This window comes from Leptinotarsa decemlineata, unplaced genomic scaffold, assembly GCF_025532065.1.
Source record: "Leptinotarsa decemlineata unplaced genomic scaffold, Ldec_3_MD MMD2_P_RNA_scaffold_9, whole genome shotgun sequence".
Taxonomy (NCBI): domain Eukaryota; kingdom Metazoa; phylum Arthropoda; class Insecta; order Coleoptera; family Chrysomelidae; genus Leptinotarsa; species Leptinotarsa decemlineata.
Window position 1 is genome coordinate 9,136,176 of NW_027412536.1, and position 18,784 is coordinate 9,154,959.

The window sequence follows — 18,784 nt, forward strand, 5'->3', positions numbered from 1 at the left end:
AAAATACCTCAGTATATATGTGTCGTTCCATGAAAAAATTAAAATAATCTGATAATGTATTCGACCTTGTTTTCATGGCAAACTCTATATCATAAGCAGTATCGATATCACCAACACTCCTTTCTGGGAAATCTGCAACGTTGATGAATATTTGGGTCACCCTCGGGGATTCACCATATATTGAGAATCTTATTTCTTGGCTTCAAGTAAAGCAAAACTAACTATTTTTTTATGATCCTGGAAAAATGCCAAGTTCATTCAGAAAAGACATGAATACTCATTGTTAGACATGTATTCTTATTGCACTCATTTTTAAAAGGGTGGGAAAATACTATGTTTCTATGTCCTTTTGTTTTGTCTGCACCATACAAAAATTTCCTCGATTTACTACCTCAAAAATTCTACTCAAGCTTTTTTTTCATTGACAAATACTCGTATATATGTATACTGGCTGAATAAAATATGAAACTGTAACACTCATGAAAAAAAAAGTTTTTTATAACATCTATAACAAATATATAAGAACAAGAAGAAATGAAGTCCATCTTGTGCGAGCTAGTGGAAAGCACGGTGTAAATATAATTTCTGGATCTTGTGTGACTTGGTCGAAACAAGGCTGATGAACATTTGGACTTCCTCGAGATTCACCATAGGGATCCTGTTTGTGTGTCTTCATCATATCCAGCATATTTAGTTTTTCATTGGGTCTCTGTAAAACACAAAAATTGATTCACACCACTGTCATTATTCTATCAAAGATTTTTTTACAAGGAATATATACCCACACAGTTTTAGTAAAATATCACTCTTTGTATATAAAACATAAAAATACGTTTCTCAGTCATGCGTAAGAAATATTAAAAAAAAATGAAAGCTGATGAAAAAGTAGGTGATAAATGCTATATCTGAGCCTTGTCAGTACCTTATCTACCCCCACCCATATTACAGATTTGTGTCGACCAGGCGGTAGAGTATCGAGCGCTGCATAGGAACGGTATCGGCCGTCGGTCGTAGGAACGATATCGGTCTTGAAGGTCACAGTCCGGTCAAATGTGATCAAAAAATAAGAGTAAAGCTAGCTAAATTCCCACAAAGCTGAAAATCAGTGATATTGTTTGAAATGTGATTGAAAATATAATTTGGAACTTTCCCTTTCCCCTGTATGGAAAAAAAATTATTCAAGGTCAAAGGTCAAAAAAATTAGTTTTCAGCGATTTTTAGCAAAACGGTAGGTTTAATTATAAAAATACCTCAAACAAAAAATGTAGATCATAAAATTATCTACAAAAAATGTCTCGATACTTTTCTTCTTACGAGCCACTGTTTTGAGATATAACGCTTCAAAAAGTAATTGTCGTAATATGCATGAGTACGCCAAGTATATACATCTCTATAGTTGTAATATATGTTAAAATATTTTTCTATCGGTCATTGTAAGTTACACTTATAATATAAAATATACATTAACTATAATATCAGGTAAAATGAAACCCAGTCCCTTAATTTACACGATATTGTAACCTTTAGACAACTTCTGTCACCTGTTCAATTGTGTGCGTGGTTAGGATCTTTATCGTTGTTTGATGACATCAGGATGCGTAAAACACAGAAGTCTGCCATTTACGTCTGTTTCGAAAAGGTAGATTTTGATATTAACAACACTAATGCGACATAAATCATTGCCGTAGGATACTTATACTACATCGCGTTGTGCGGGATAGCAAAGAAACATTTAACGTTATCTTAGATAAATACGTACAGTATGTACGTCGACATTTTGGTTCCGGAGTTACTGTCATATTTGAGGGCTATAATGACTGCACGAGAAATACCAAAGCTGCAGAACAACGTTGTCGAACTTTAGCAACATATACATCAATTGATATTTTATTTGATGAAAATATGACAGTTCCACGCAGTCAACAAAAATTTCTTACAAATACTCACAACAAGTCTCGATTCATTTTAATGTTGAAAGAAAAATTTACTGCTGAAAATATATTGGTGAAACAAACTAATGATGATGCTGATGTATTGATAATTAAAACAGCAATAGAGCAATTCAGTTTGACAAATACAACTTTTGTTGTTGGTGAAGATGTAGACTTACTTATATTTCTCACTGCTCGAACTGTAACTGAAAAAACTATTTTCTTCTTAAAACCAGAAAAAGCTCATCATCAATCGGAAATATATTCATCAAAAAGTTTATCTACTTTTGCAAAGTGTCAAAATCATGTACTATTTTTATACGCAATAACTGGCTGTGATACGATATCTGCATTTCACAGGAGCGGTAAAATAACAGTTTTCGAAATGTTTTAACAACATATCCTGAAAATTTGCAAATGCAGGTTGCTCATTATACTTCATCGAATTGAAATAATGCGTTTTTTCCAACATCAGAAGTCGGCACCAAATTCCTGATTCAAATGTAACACCCTGAACATCCAAATATTTTTGAATTCCTGGCATTATTCCAATGTAAGTTTATGTAATACACCTTATACCAAAAAAGAACCGTTCTCGAGATATTCTTTTGTTTACGAAAAAAAAACTAGTATTTCGGCTGTCGAGTGATTTCCCCATGAAATTCAGAAGTTTGATTGAATTCATGAATGAAATACATAAATCAAAATATTTCATATACTAATTGTTTGGAATCGATGACTAACTCTGAAGATATAAAAATGGGTCAAAATTTCGACTGTATTCAACGATAGTTTTGAAATTCCGAGATGATTTCGACTCATTTTCATGGAACATTCTCCAAATGAAAAATCAACCGTTCACGAGATATTTCAGTTTATTATGAAAAAAGGCAAATGTCCTACATGAAACCACGGACTACAATATCTTCAATTCAAATAAATACAGAAAGTTTATGAGAGCTATTATTATAATTTGACGTCATGGTTTTGATTGAAGACAGTATTTCAGATGAATAAATGAAGATTTGAAAGAAAATATTCTGAACGTTTCATAAAATAGCGAAAATTCGAAAATATTGCATTGTCTTTTCACACAAAATATAAAAGCTATTGCAGAACATGTTCGAGAACATTCCTGTTAACTGTCTGACATTTTTAACTCTCTTCATCAAATTGTTATTTACATTACATCCGACTGATTTCATCGGCATGAAGAGTATTGCGTGAAATTTGCTATTTATATAATTTATGAGTATTTTATCATTTGATACAATTGTAATCCTAAGGAAAAAAATGAATCTATTAAAACACTTTCCTAACTGGTGCTGGGAAAGTTTTTTTAATAGATTGATTTTACGCCAGAGGTTCCAGTACAAACTATCAAACAAATTAATGTTGTTGTTTGTTTATTAATGTAGTCATTTGAATAAGTGTATTTTATGAAGTCGTGAGCAAAATGTTCCGGTTTGCTCATACGAACAAAGATTTCTCAAATCTGATTATGATCCACGGTGATATGATATGATATAATCGAATTATCGACCGGACATGCAGCTTATTCACCGGAAGTTGACAATAAAACCAAAACCGCTGAAAAAACTGTTGAAAAATTATTTTCATCATGGATCTGTAAATTGATGTCTTTGAATATTTTTTTGTTTGAAAGATTGAGAGGAACTCGTATCAGATAAACCCTGGACCGCTAACGGCATTTCGAAAAAGCATAAATGGAAACCGTTCAAATATCAACTGGTTCATCATTTGAGATACATGGATTTGCGTTGTCGAATAGAGTTTTATGATAAAAAGCCACGAAGAACCACATTTGTTTAAAAAATATATATCGAATGATGAAGCTATGTTGACCAAAAATGGATTATTTAATCGTCATAATTTTGGGCTGATGAAAATCCACACCTTACCCTCTACCTATATTTTTAAGAAAATTGTAGTTTCAACGTTTATTTTGCTAAAAGGCACAAAAGGATTTTATGTTTGTACATCTATGATGATATCTTCATTAGTCTTACGGAATTGTTGACAGAATTTATCCTATACAGTTATTGCCGTTTCAGTGTGAGCTTAGGTAACCTATAAGTATTTTCAAAAGAGATTGATTTTTGGGAAAGAGAGGTTTCGATTTCCACTTCTTCATCTTTATACAAAAAAAAACTCTTTACAAATATTTGAAGATCACGCGAAGAAGTAACTTGAAGACACAAACTGGATGAAAAAATCCTCTCGAAATAACTACTTACATATACACATTTTAGAAAGTTTTAATAATTCTAAAATACAAATCATAAAATTATAAAACAACAACAAAAATTATTTGGCCCTCCGGGGCGACTTCATTGATTCCAGTGGCGCATTTACTTTTTTAGCTGCAGGAATACCCTGAAAAACCTGCAGCACCACATCATCTGAAGATCTTGATCTGCCAATATCCTCTCTCTCATGAAACAAAATGTAAGGTGTCTCCAGAGGCTCCAATAAATTCAATACCTCGCCAGAACACTTAGTGACACGACTATCGTCAAACTTAAACCAGTCCGTTTCGTCTCTGACCAAGGCGTAATAATGACCAGATTCAACTCCAGAACCACAGTGAACAATGACTGCATGGAGATTATAATAGTGATCTGCTTGATTGAAGTGTTCATCTATTTCGAACCGTCAGAGATTGAGTGATGTTCGAAGATCATCAGTGTTATTATTAGATTGACTGGTGCCTCAGATATACTTGTTTTCTTTTACCAGTCAGTTGGTTTGGCGCATGTTTAGCAATACAGTCGATCATCATCTGTTGAAAGTTTCAACTCCTGAGAGTTGTCGTTCGTATGGGGGGCGACAGCTGATTAACGGTGGAACAGATTTTTTAAACAGATTCTCCATCGCCAGCGATTGAGCCATCGTCCAAATACCAACAATTAAATTCGGATGATAAGCTTTTAGTGAGTTCGTTGATGGTCAGACAATAAAAACTAGGTCCTAAGGGATCACCTTGTTGAACACCTCTCTCAGACAGAAGCAGATGTTCACCAAAACTCAAATAGGAAGCTGATTTATAACACTGACTTATATAATCCTGGAAACGAATCTCTAACCTTATGAAGCATGATTTTTCTGTCAAGCATGTTGAAGGCATTTTTGAAGTATATTTTCAGGAAAATTTTTGAATCGGGATTTGGATGAAGAATAATATATCTAAGAGCAGCATGAGCAACAGCTTCACATCCACCTGCAATACCGAAACCAAACTGTAGTGGACGTAACATCGATCCCAGTTCGTTTTTGATCCTCATACAACCACGTACCAATCGACGATAAAAGGTACCGACAGCAATTGGTCTTACTCCCCCATCCTTTTTCCGAAGAGGACACAGTGAAGCGCCAAGAAATATAGGGCAAATTTCTAGAGAAACCCTACCAGTAAAAATGAAGTTACATGATTTTGTAACAGAAGAAAGAAGTTTCTGTTCTGAATTTTTAGAGCTGTGACTAATGGGGTCTTGCATGTGGCTAGGGTGGAAAGAATATAAACCACCAGCAGAACCAGAACGAAAAGATTCATTGCCTCCGATACTTTATGTTCTGAAAATTGAAACACCGGAAAGTCTGAAAAACCGTGTGGTGGTTGTGAATCCAGAGAATGCGTGAAGGAATCTGATCGAGGGTGTTTTGATCGGAAAACTGAAAGTTTGGATTCATCGTATTCAGCCAATGCATCACTTGAGCTCAAGATTCTGATAGCTGTCCTAATGACAACAACAACTATTTTACTCAAAACAAGCTTAAAAAGTTTTGGTTATATTTCCTTTCATCGATCTGAGATGGAATGACATTGGTTTTGGAATTTAGAAGTTTGACGTTTTTCTTTATAAGAGATGTGAGAGAAGATTTACGGGAGTCCTTGGCATGTGAGACGGAGAACAAAGCATAAGGATAAGTTTTCCCAGCTTGTTGGAGAGTTTGTATGTGAACATTCATCTATAATTTCGCAAAGGTCAGAGGCAGAGCAATTTTTAGCAGATTTGAGAATCCTTTTTATAATGTGACTGGATCGTTTATTAAACGTAGTATCGAATGACACATCTTTATCAGAATGAGGCAACAAAACAGAACAGCTCCCGTGAAAGCTGCTTCATTCAAAGAAGATTTTGTATTCGAAATTTTATGAACTCCACCATTATGAATTTTGAGACCTTTCGTTGTTTTAAAGGATTTTCCACAAATTTTACATGATTTGTTATCAAGAGAAGGGACATCGTCATATTTGAAATATTTGATTTTTTGTTTGGTTATATCCGTCTGAGCGTCTTTTGAGTACCGTTTCCAAATTCAGGTAATTTTCAATGTTCATGTTATGTTTAGCTATCAAGAATGTTCGTAGCATTAAATGCTTCGACCAGACAGTACTTGGCTTGTACTTATTACCTAAAGCTTTTTGCGTTACTTTTTTGGAATTGGAATGAATGATATACAACTACGGAATCAACCATAAAGACTAGAATGATTATATGCAAGTTGTTAATAATGAGCAAAATATGTGTTTAATATAAGTATGAAAGATATGTTTTAAGAATACTTAGCCTATGGTTGTACTGGTTCATCAAGTTTCACTCCACTTGAATGGTTTTTCACCTCCTGAATTTGACAAACTAATTTAGAAAAATGACAGTTGTCAGAAATTTCTTCAAATGGAAATATGGAATTGATTCTTGCTTGGAACAACTCAAAATACTTTTATTCAAAATGTTAATTTTTGAAATAATGAATGTTAACAACCTGAATTTTTTTTTTATGACAACCTTAAGCTATATTGTTTTTTATAATAAAATATATCGACAGGTATAGGAACACATATACAGGAGGAGCCAGAATGATCACCACAGTACTCCCCCTCCAGTGAAGATGGTCACTCGAAATGAACAATTTTTTTAGTGCTTCTCTGTATCCTTTGTGTTTCACATGTTCTTTCTCTAGTTCTCTCTATCTCTCGTATTCTTCAACAAAAGCTGGTTTCAAACGGTCAATACTAATATTTTTATGTTTCCCATTGACTAATGAATGAAATATTTTTCGTTTCTGTTAATCACCTTGAATAGTCCATTATGAGGTGTTTGAAGGGCTTTTTTAACAGTGTCAACTCTAATGAACACATGGGAACAAGTTGATATTTCGTTTTGCATGAATACTTTTCGTTTATCGTGATTACTTCCAGGCGTTGCTCTAATTTTTATCATGTGGAACAGTCCTTTCTATTATAAGTTCTCCTGGGATCCTGAGGGTTGTTCCATACACCAATTCAGCACTTGAACACTGCAATTGTTCCTTTACTTAAACCCTGATTCCCAGTAAAATTGTAGGAAGAAGGTCCGTCCACTTTTCTGATTCATGTGCTGCCTTCATTGTGCGATGAAATCTTTCAATCATTCCATTAGCCGATGGGTGGTAAGCTGTTGTTCTTTTATGCTGTATACCCAGCAATTTTGAGAATTCTTTGAAGAGTAAAGATTCAAATTGTCTTCCTTGGTCTGTCGTTATTCTTAACGGAACTCCAAATCGAGAATTCCATTCTTCATAAAATTTTTGGCCACCGTTTCTGCAGTTATATTGGTTATAGGAAAAGCTTCAGGTCATCTTGGATATCTATCTATGCAAGTTAAACAGTACATATATCCATTTGATGGAGGAAGTGGTCCAACCAAGTCGATATTAACATGTTCGAAACGACTTTCAGGTACCTCATAAATACCTACTGGACTTACCACATGTTTACAAATTTTGGATTTTTGACATTAAATGCAGCACTAAGTCAAATCCATTTTTAATGTCTTTCATCATATTTGACCAAACATATCTTTCGCTTATCAATTTAGTGGTAGCTCTAATTCCGGGATGAGACAAATTATGCATTATATTGAATATTTTTCTTCTCAATGCTTCAGGAACATAAGGTCGGATAAGCTTTTGTGAAGTGTCACAAAAAATGGAATCTTCACCATAAGGAAGTTTACATTCCTTGAGTTTTAGAAATGTGTCTTCAGGTTCAGTGAGTAATTTCTGCAGCTTTTCATCTTTATTTTGATTTGACTTCCATTCTGAATAGTCAATATTCTTCATAAAATCGATGGTACAAACTCTGGATAAAGCATCAGCAACAGTATTGTCTTTACCAGATATATGTTTGATCTCAGTGGTAAACTGACTAATAAAATCCAAATATCTGGTTTGCCGAGGACTACAATTCTCAGATTTCTTTTTGAAGGCAAATGTTATTGGTTTATGATCTGTATAAATAACAAAATCACTTCCTTCTAACATATATCAAAAATGTTTAACTGCCTCATATATTGCTAGAAGTTCACGATCATAGGCGCTATATTTCTCTTGTTGCGCTATGAGTTTTTTGGAGAAAAATCCTAAAGGCATCCAATTATCATCCTTTTTCTGTTGTATTACTGCTCCACTAGAAAAATCAGAAGCATCCACCATTAGTGCTACAGGTGAATCTGTTGGGTGAACAAGTAAAGCGGCATTCGCTAAAGCTTGTTTTAATGTATCAAATGCCCTATTTTGTTCTTCTGACCATTTCAACATCTGGTGTTTCTTTAGGTTTCCCTTTTGGAAATCATTTAATGGTGCCTGAATCTCTGCAGCCTTTGGTATTGCCATTCTATAAAAGTTTACCATACCTAGAAACAGTCTTCTGTTTTATCATACTTCAAAATTCATTCAAGTTTCTTTGTCGATGGTTTAATGCCTTCTGCAGAGATGACAAATCCAAGAAATTCAATTGTATCTTTACCAAATTAACATTTTTCTGGATTGATTACAACTCCATATTCTTCTAAGCGGCTAAATAATGCTATTACATGATTCTTGTGCTTTTCTTCATTTTTAGAGCATATTAAGAAATCATCAATGTACAGAAAACAAAAATCAAGGTCCCGTGTTATTTGATGTACAAAACGTTGACAAGTTTGAGCTGCATTCTTTAATCCAAAAGAAGTTATAACCGCGGTTTTCTCTATATCTTCTGGAGCCACAGGAATTTGATGGAATGCTCTGACTAAGTCAATATTAGAAAACACTCTTTTATCGCCTAGATAGTAGGTGAAATCTTCAATATTAGGAATTGGATATCGATCTGGAACAGTTTTTGCATTTAATAGTCTATAGTCACCGCAAGGTCTCCAATCACCATTACTTTTCCTAACCATATGGAGTGGGCTTGCTCAAGGACTTTTTGACAGCCTAACAATACCCTGTTGCATTATGTAGGAGAATTCTTTCTTGGCTGCTGTCAGCTTTACAGGATTTAATCTTCTTACTTTGAAATTAACAGGAGGTCCATTTGTCAGAATTTGATGATAGACTGAAGAAGAATTGGTCAATAGATTCACAGAAAATCTAGTGAGATTTGGAAATTTTGCTTGAAAATTGTGGTATGGCTCACAATTATTAACAGTTTTGACATTAGGAATACTTGAACGGTCGATTTGACACACAATTTCTAGAGAAGTTTCTGTATTTATAAGTTATCTGTTTGTTAAATAAACTGTTTAACCATAATGTTGTAGGAAATCTGCTCCTATGATTGCTTTATCTACGTCTGCAATGATAAATGGCCAACTAAAATTTTTTCTGAGATCTAAACTGATGGTAAGAAGCCTCTGACCATAGGTAGTGATTTTTGTGCCATTTGTGGCGTATAAGGGTTTTACATCACTTCGAACATTGTTATTCTCCTTTGGCAAAATAGACACATCAGAACCAGTGTTAATGAGATACTCAACTTCAGTTAACAGATCGCTGATGAATAAACGACAATTGTTAACGCCTTGATCGTTGGTCGCCTTCAACGACTGGCTTTGCCATTTCCCTGATGAGAAGAGGGTTGAAATTGACAAGGTTGTGTACATCTAGTACCTCGCTCTTTGAATCTTCTATGGTACTAGCAAACTTCTTTTCGTTCTGTAGAGTCTGACCTTGAACGGCGCCTTGGATTCCCACTTCGACTTCTAGATCTGGATCTTGATCCCATCTTTAGAGTTTCGTTCAATATATCAACAAGTTGCTCTAATTTTTGCTCGGTTGATAATTTTACTGCATTAACATGCTCGACAGAAGTCGTACTCTCGAGCATATCATCAGCCATATTCATAAGTTCATCTTCTGTAAGCTTCTCAAAAAAAGCTCTCATAACATGTTGGACGGTGGATGGTAGTTTCTTCAACCAAGAAATGAGGATATATTTTTTGGACATCTGTCCGGATGACAACTCCCACATCTCCCTAAAAAGATGGCTTGGTTTTTTATCACCTAGCTCACATTCACCAAAGAGTCTGGTCATTTTTTCTTCATCAGAAACTTGATAAAATTGAATCAACTGAGATTTCAGTTTGTTATATAAATTTGAGCTCTGATAGATTTTGAAAAGGTTTGAATCTTTTTTGATTATTGAATAATCCAAAACTGAAATCACTTTTGCAAACTTTATTTCACTTGAGTCAATTGCTTTAATACTAAAAATGGTTTCAGCTGTATTAAATCACAGTTCAGGTTCGTGTTTCCAAAATGATGGAAGAATTATAGATTCAGATCGCTTTTGTTCCTTTTCTATTTCCTCTTGCTGCTTATCTATCTGGGATTTTTGTCTTTCTTCACTTGTTAATGGTTCATAATATATTGGTTTGTAGGGAGGTGTTACTTCGTTGAATTTTCTTACACTAACTGAAGTGTTTTGTATATAGTGACTCATAAAGTTTTCATACATTTCCAGCTTTTTACTATTATCATCTAGTTTTTCTATTAGCTTTGAACATAAGATTTCTAAACCATTCACTTCATTAATTATTTCGTCAGTGGTAATGCAGTTATTAGCTTTTTCAAGTTCACGTATTGAGTTTGCATCACCGTCAAGTTCCAAGTTAATTGTTTTCTGTTCAATTTCTTCAAGGATATCAGTGAAATCAAAACTGTGAGCATTTACATTTTCTGGGAAATCTTGATGGATGTGGGCTTCTAGTTTAAGTTTCAGGTCAGCTAATGTTCCTCCCGTTTCTTGATTAAAGTGACGTAAAATTTCGGTCAGCTGCTGTTTATTCAAATTTTGCAAGAACATCTTAACAATTTTGAAAAAAATCGGGGTCACCAATTATGGAATTGATTCTTGCTTAAAACAACTCAAAATACTTTTATTCAAAATGTTAGATTTTGAAATAATCAATGTTAACAACGTGACTTTTCTTATTATGAAAACCTTATGCTATATTGTTTTTTATAATAAAATATATCGACAGGTATAGGAACACATATACAGGAGGAGCCAGAATGGTCACCACAGAAATATTTTCCTTATATCGATGAGAACCGGCCGAACTGCAAATTCTTTGGGTCTCTGTTATTGCTATAAATTGTCAATTATTTTGGCAGTGAAAACTATGTTTTTACAGTGAAAAACACTTTTTCTCACAGTGAAAGTTTTTTTTGACAAATATGTATAACACGAGAGAAAAAATACTTTCGAAACGAATACTTTCATATGAACACTGAATTATACAAAAATTACTTTTTACTATTTAGTTTGTACTTCGAGCATTGGTCATGGAACCGATTCAGATATCATTTCTCAGGATTGCTACACGATATCGTACATGAAAGAGTTGAAATATCCCTTACATGGAACACAATTATCCTCAATAGCGGACATCGGTGTTTTGATATAAGACAGTTGTATAATTGCCTCTTTAGCACCAATCAGAATAACATTTTTAAAAATATCATTCAATCCATTTATGAGAATATGACCTTACGCCACGAATGAGTTAAATCCACTCATGTCATCGATGACAGTACGTAATGACATTTAGTCGCTTATTTGATATAATCCCTGACAGGAATTTCGTTTGGATTGGAAAGGTTTAAGTGGAGATTGATTTTCGAGAAAGAACAGTTTTTTAGCTTTCTACATCTCCATCTTCATACAAAAATGGAGAAGTAGGAATCCAAAACCCCTATTTCCTATATTTTCTCTTTTGATCTTCAGCTGCATCAAATATCTGCTCAAATCTTTCAACTTCAACCTCTCCTGCTAACATAATGTTCTGAATGCGTTTATCTCGTGTGGAGAATCTATTTATTACATTTTCTGTGTCGGATTTTCTCAACTTTACTTTTTCTCTTATAAGACAGTTACTTCATACTGTCGTACAGTCGCCGATAAGAATGAGGATTTGTCAGATTATTTACGGAAAAAGAATTACATAAACCTGAAACGATACATCCAAAAAGTAATTTGGAAATAAACAAGTTACTGTGAAGATAATCTCGTTCATTTTTAATATTCGAAGAGTGATTTTTCTGTAGATCCCATAGAATTATGACGGGGAGAAACAGCGGTGTTTGGTGTTGGATCTCGAATAGTTACGCTGATTTCAACTGGCTCATTTATTTGTTGAACAACTGAACGTTACTCTAATGAAAACAAAGGCAAGAAACCATAATGATAGAAACACATTATATAAAATATACACAGTCCTAACAATAAGTCACATATCATTTCGTGAATTTCACCAATTTTCACAGTGAATCAATTTTGAATCTAGTACACAAGACATAAACAAATATATCAAAGGTGAAATTGAAACTATATATTCAATTTTCAAAACAAAAAATAAAATTATCACTTTAGATTTGTTTCCATAATTTACATTTCTGTTGCAATGAAAATATTTGTAGATGAAGCCATCGATGAGTTTAGTTCTTTGATCGAAAAGTATTGCAAACGCTTGATTGGAATGCTATTTTGAACAATCAAAAATTATGTTATTTTCTCGGTTGCAGCAGAATTGTCATTGAGATTTATATTTCACTCGATAATCCAACCCAGAAAATTCAGTCTCTTTTTTTGTAGGGGTGTTGGACCTGTCGAACCGTCACTGGTGGATAATTGGGGTGGTCTTGCTGCTGGCAGCTGCTGCGGGTGTAGGAGTCCCCATAGCCTTAAAAATAAGTTCAAGTGCCTCGTTTGAAGAACGTCTCGAGTTTGCAACTAGGTAGGTGTAGTAGGTTTGAATATTTTGATCTCATTCTATTTTATTCTCATTTTTAAAAACAATTTTCCATTCAAAATTATGTCAAAACATTTTTCAATCGTCGACTTTTTCATTTTAATAGTTCGTACCATAACTGATTTTTCTATTTTTATGTTGAACTGTTTGGAGTATACATCAATTTTGAACGAGGTAACGGTTAAATTCGATATAGAATTAGGAAAATATCTTTTGAAACTGATGAATACAGTTTATTGTTATGATTTTCAATATAAACGGTTTTATAAAAACCACGACACGTGTTTCGCTATACAATAGCTTTCCCAAACGTAAACTAAAAGTTACTTCTAAATTACAACTATTTTATACTCTAATGACGAATCATAAAGCTCAGTATCATCGTTCATAGAATATTGAGAGTTTTTGAATTTGTTTTTTTCCAGAAACAGGTTGAGTTCCAAACCTTCTTTCTGGAATTGAAGTGGCTTGAATTCATGGTTGATTTCATGACCCTCTCTGATCAAATGAATGGCATATATATATTTTTCCATTCTGGAAACTATTTATGTGTTCCTTCATGCGGGCTTTGAACGTTCTTGCGGTTTGACCGACATAAAACATCGGATATGCCCCACATTATAATTAATACACTCCCGATTTTTCCGAAACTGAACTTTTATCTTTGTTATTCTTATTGTGCATGTCTGGTTTGTAGTTGGTTTCGAAAGCAATATTTACAGCACTTTTGTACAGAAAATCTCAAATATTTGTAGTGGGTTGGCCTAAGTAGATTAAGTCTAAGTAGTTTCCTTCAAATCTTAACTGTATGATTTTTTTGATAATAGGGAATGTATTAGACTGTAACCGTAATCATTGTTGACGGCTATTTGTCATTTTATTCAGTTCTTTTTTGAAATTCGCCTCCGACAAGGGAACATTTATCAGTCTATGAAGCATACTGTTGAATGCTGCTACTTTGTGCTGATACGGGTAGGTGGACGAATTATGAATGATTCATAATTCAGATTTTCTGCACAACAAAGGTGTAATTATTCCTTTCAGTACCAACAACAACTTAGGCATTTACATTGACAATAACACAGATTAAAGTTAACTTTTAGAATAATCAGTAGTGTATAAATTATCATGTGGGTCATGTCCGATGTTTTATATAGGTCAAAGTGAAAGAACGTTCAAAGCTCTCATGAAGGAACACAGAAATAGTTTTCAGAATGTAAAAATGAACTCCACATATGCCTTTCATTTGATCACAGAGGGACATGAGTTCAAGCCCTTTCTAGAAGAAAAGTTTGAAACTTAACCTATTGGAGAGTATGGAAATTAAAAAATTCCTGAACTCTCAGTATCATACGATCATACTCACCTGAATAATCTGTCATTATTGAATCTATATATTTGCAGTTAAATAACTCTTGTGTAATTTATACTTAGTTTATTATTTGTTACAACCGGTTTCGGTTTATTAGGTTTTATTCAAATAATTTTGTGAACAGTTTTGATATTTGAATCACATTAAAAATAAAGTTATATTAAAATTAGAAGGTAAATTTGAAACACTCTTTTATTTTCAGATTACTGCAAGAAGTGCCTCTTATAGATGGTCACAACGACTTACCATGGAACATACGAAAATTTCTCCACAATAAACTTAAGAATTTTAAGTTCAATGAAGACCTGAGGAAAATGTCTCCGTGGTCAACGAGTGCGTGGAGTCACACAGATCTTGTCAGGTTAGAACAAGGTCATGTTGCTGCCCAGGTGAGTGTATATTTTTCTCAGTTAATTTTTTGGTTCATCATCAAACCACAATATATCGTGTCAGGGAGTGACAACTATTTATGGAAAAAATATGGCTATTCAGAACCACATTTTGACTCAGTACTGTCTCCTCAAGTCACTGTTCATTTTTATAAGTGGTAATCACGTGAGTAGATGTAACTATTTATTTTTGATAATATAATATAATGCAAAACTCGAATAGTTGCTCGTGTTGGTCGTAGATTTGGTACTTGGTCTGATCCTCGAGTAAGTATGGATGAGATGGCGATGAAGAGTGAAGAAAAACAAAAGTCACTTAGGAGCATCTTCGTTAATAATGATCTGCAAACGGGATATCATTAAAATTATAATTAATGGGTGCGAGTCAGAAAGCATCAAAACGTTCATTTGAAGTCAAATACGTCTACAAAGCATCAAAACATCCATTTGACGTTCTGCGTTAACGATGACTTTTCGATAAATCGACGTGTTGTTACGACGACAAATCAACGCTTTGATGCGTCGAAGCGTCGCATCAACGCGTCGACTTGTCGTCGCATCAATGCGTCGATTTGTCGAAACATCGATGTCAACCCTAAACGTCAAACTAAAGTTTTGACACATTGTCACTTTGACGCTTTTTTCAGATAATCAATATCATTCACAAAGGCCGAACATACTCGAGTGACAGTGTTTTCAGAGACACACAGGTCCCTGACATGAGGCAATTATTCTGTATCAGTATTCTAAATAACATTCAAGAAGGAAATAATCTGATAACCCTAGTTGAACATACCTACCACACAAGAAACAGAGATAATTATGTGATCGCCCCTCGTTGTGAGAATACGATTGGACAGATAGTACCTACCCGATGTAATCAAAGACAATCATAATAATAAAAGTTTCAAGAAAAAAGTTTAAAATGGATATCGCTCACCGACAGATCACTTTTCCATAAGCTGGTTATTCAAAATAAATTTAAAAAAATTGTATAAAAAAATTGCCTCCCTATAAATTCCCCCCTCCCCCAGAAAAAAAAACAGACAAGGAAAACAAATTTTATTAACATAGCCGCTATTCTCAGAACCTTCCATGTAACATAATTACTTCACTTGAGCTATTATTCTTATCATTCTGTACTATTTTATCGGTCATTTTATCACATACAAAATATTATATTTTGCGTTCGATCGTCAATAACCATTGTCGCTGAACTACTGTAAATATTAGCCTGATGGTAAGCATTATTTTATAATTCGAACTTTTTTAAATAATTTTTTAACATTAATTTTTTATTTTTTCATGAAGACTTTCAATTTACCTCATAATCACGTATAAGAAACACCTCATCAGCGATGCTCCTTCTGTGATGCCGTTGTTTATTTACTTTTTTTTATATTTGAGAATTATGTATACCTTTCATCTATATTAAGTGAATAAACATTATTATTATTATTATTATTATTATTCCCGTTTGCAGATCATTATTATTGACGAAAATGCGGCTCAGTGCCCTTTTTTTTCTGTACCACATTGGTGACTATATCGTCATCTCACCCATAAATACTCAAGAACGAGACATTTTTCGTCTATCAAGGAACCTTGGATTAGGCCCTTTCGGTGATGATACTCCAATGAGGTTTCCTTGACACCAACAAAAACCAATTGAATCAGGAGATAACGATGAAATAATTGAATATTTATATGGACTATGGACGACGTAACTTGGTAAAAAAACTTAGCATTCCACTTCAACAAAAAGAAAAACACATCAACGACGTATACTCTCTACATAACAAACAAATCATTCAACAACGCTCAAACCAAAATAAAAAACCTTTGCAATCTGAAAATCCCTTATTTTATATTTTCCGCAAAAGCTCCAGAATTTCCAAATCATAGATTGAATGTGGGTCACAACAAATGTTTATGGAAGCTGGATTTGAATGAAATGTTCATCTCAGTGGAGTCTCATAAGATCGATATTGAAGATCGATATTGTAGGCAAGAAATTTCTGTTCAACAAATTTTTCAAAATAATATAATAATTGCATTTGATAAAAATAAATATGATTATCATGTATCAGTATTTTATAGTCAAGAAATCATAGAAAATTATCCAATTCGAATAACACAAAATACATAATATATGATTGTTTGAAGGTGGTTGACAATGTTTCGTGGTGTATTTCATCAGTTCGGACTTCCATTGTCTAATATAATATGAACTGATTTGAAATCACTGAAAGAATCTGTAAAAATATTAAAAAGATTAACCGAAAAATAACAATCTTATCAAACAAAAAACTGAAATTACAAAGAAATAACATACAAACAACCAAAGAAATAAAAAAATTGAAATAATAATACAAGGTGAAAATTAAAAAATTAAAAGATTAAAAAATATCATTATGGACGAGAATTCGGCTTAGTGCTTTCTTGGTGTGACACCATTGTTGTTTTTCTTTTCTGCATCCCTCCCATTTCTTTGATGTGCTGCACGTAGCGATTCGACTATTATTAACGACGATACGTCTCAGTGTTTTTTTATATGTCGGAATCTTCGTTTTTCTTTGTCAATAAATTCTAGATAACTCCTCCTCTCACTTGATGTGATGCAAGTATCGATCTGACTATTATCAACGAAGATACGGTTCAGTGCCCTTTTGGTATACCGCAGTCGTTGTTTTTCCTTCGTAAATAAATTATGCATCTCTCACCCTTACATTTGATGTGTCCATTGTCAAGAAATATACGGCTCAGTGTCCTTTTGGCATGTCGTCATGTTCGATTTTCAGGACAAGGACTATTATTTGGGAAAATCTACTTCTTCAATAAGTCTAGTGACAAAATCAACGAGTTGGGAAAAACTCTAGTGACTTTTTGAAGAAATATTGTGACTTTTCGCGGAAAACTCTTGACTTGTAGGTAAAACTAGTAACGATTTAGGACATATAGTTGAAAAAATTACACGTTGGACCTGGTTTTTTTCTAATAGAGAACATGGAAAAACAGCCATTCTGGTCCTAGTGCTCTCATAGCATATCTACTTGTGCTCATCGTCTAGAAAATCATAGAGTCCATTAGCTAGATAAATGATAAATCGTTGTTACATCGTTTTTTTCGGTTTCCACGGTACTAATATATTCGTTTTGTTTCTTGTAGTATAACTATGTTCTAACTGTTGTAGATTGCATTCATTTCTACTGATGGAAATCGCTATGTCATCCTGATGGTGAGGACAGCTGCATCTTTATAAGTTTTTTGTCGGATAGGTAATTTTTTTCTGCGATATTTCGAGATGATGGGTATCAAATACAACACCCCCACTGAGAATTCAATATCGCGACTGAGCGACCGAGATTTCAAGAGATCGTAATGTAGAATTTTGGGGTAACTAGTATCTAATATTCTACCGAGGCATTTGAATACGGTCTCCAACTTTCAGCTACTTCATAGATACGATAATCTCATCTTGAATGATCATCGATTATAACAACCTTAGGAATCACACGTTGAAATATAAGACTTCGTTAGTCCTTAGCTTGCACAAGTTTCGACTTCTGAGGGTTGTCGTTCGTAGGGGTGCGACAGCTGGTTAACGAAAAAACAGATTTTTAAAATTCTTTTTTTTAGATATGGGACTTTTTCTGTTTGCTTGATAGCACTCTGTTAACTGGTTTTCCTCAATGTGAATTCTTTGAATTCAGGTAAGTTGTCTGAATCCGAGGACTTTTCAAGAATATGATGCATTTATCTCAAAATGAATTGAATCCAACTTTCTGTTTAGTATTCAAAATGGAAAATTGTCAGTCTGTTTCATTTCAGATATTACATCAAAAAGAGTTTTATCGTCATCAAGGAAAGTGCGTTATAAAACAGTGTTTCCTATGAAAACATCTGAATAAAGTGTCCCTAATTCCTTTCAACAACACTTCAAACTGCCATCATCCCCCATCTCCCGAAGTTCTATTTATTCAGACAACTCAATTTTCTTTGCACAGCAAATAG

General features: G+C 33.8%; 1 protein-coding gene and 1 long non-coding RNA gene across 2 annotated transcripts in view; one reads left to right on the top strand and one right to left on the bottom strand.

Annotated features, from left to right (window-relative positions):
* Nucleotides 1-369: 369 nt before the first annotated feature.
* On the bottom strand, nt 370-1,723 carry LOC141480630 (uncharacterized). The gene is made up of 2 exons (XR_012464455.1): nt 1,542-1,723; nt 370-709 (listed from the first exon to the last, which is right to left on the bottom strand). It is a non-coding gene; the product is annotated as an uncharacterized lncRNA (long non-coding RNA).
* Nucleotides 1,724-12,318: 10,595 nt separating this feature from the next.
* The window catches only part of LOC111503350 (dipeptidase 1), a 343,243-nt gene continuing 336,777 nt past the window's right edge, over nt 12,319-18,784 (top strand). Inside the window, exons 1-3 of the mRNA XM_074170807.1 lie at nt 12,319-12,346; nt 12,853-12,994; nt 14,584-14,770. Coding sequence (XP_074026908.1) covers nt 12,319-12,346; nt 12,853-12,994; nt 14,584-14,770 — 357 coding nt within the window. The remainder of the gene's footprint in view (nt 12,347-12,852; nt 12,995-14,583; nt 14,771-18,784) is intronic.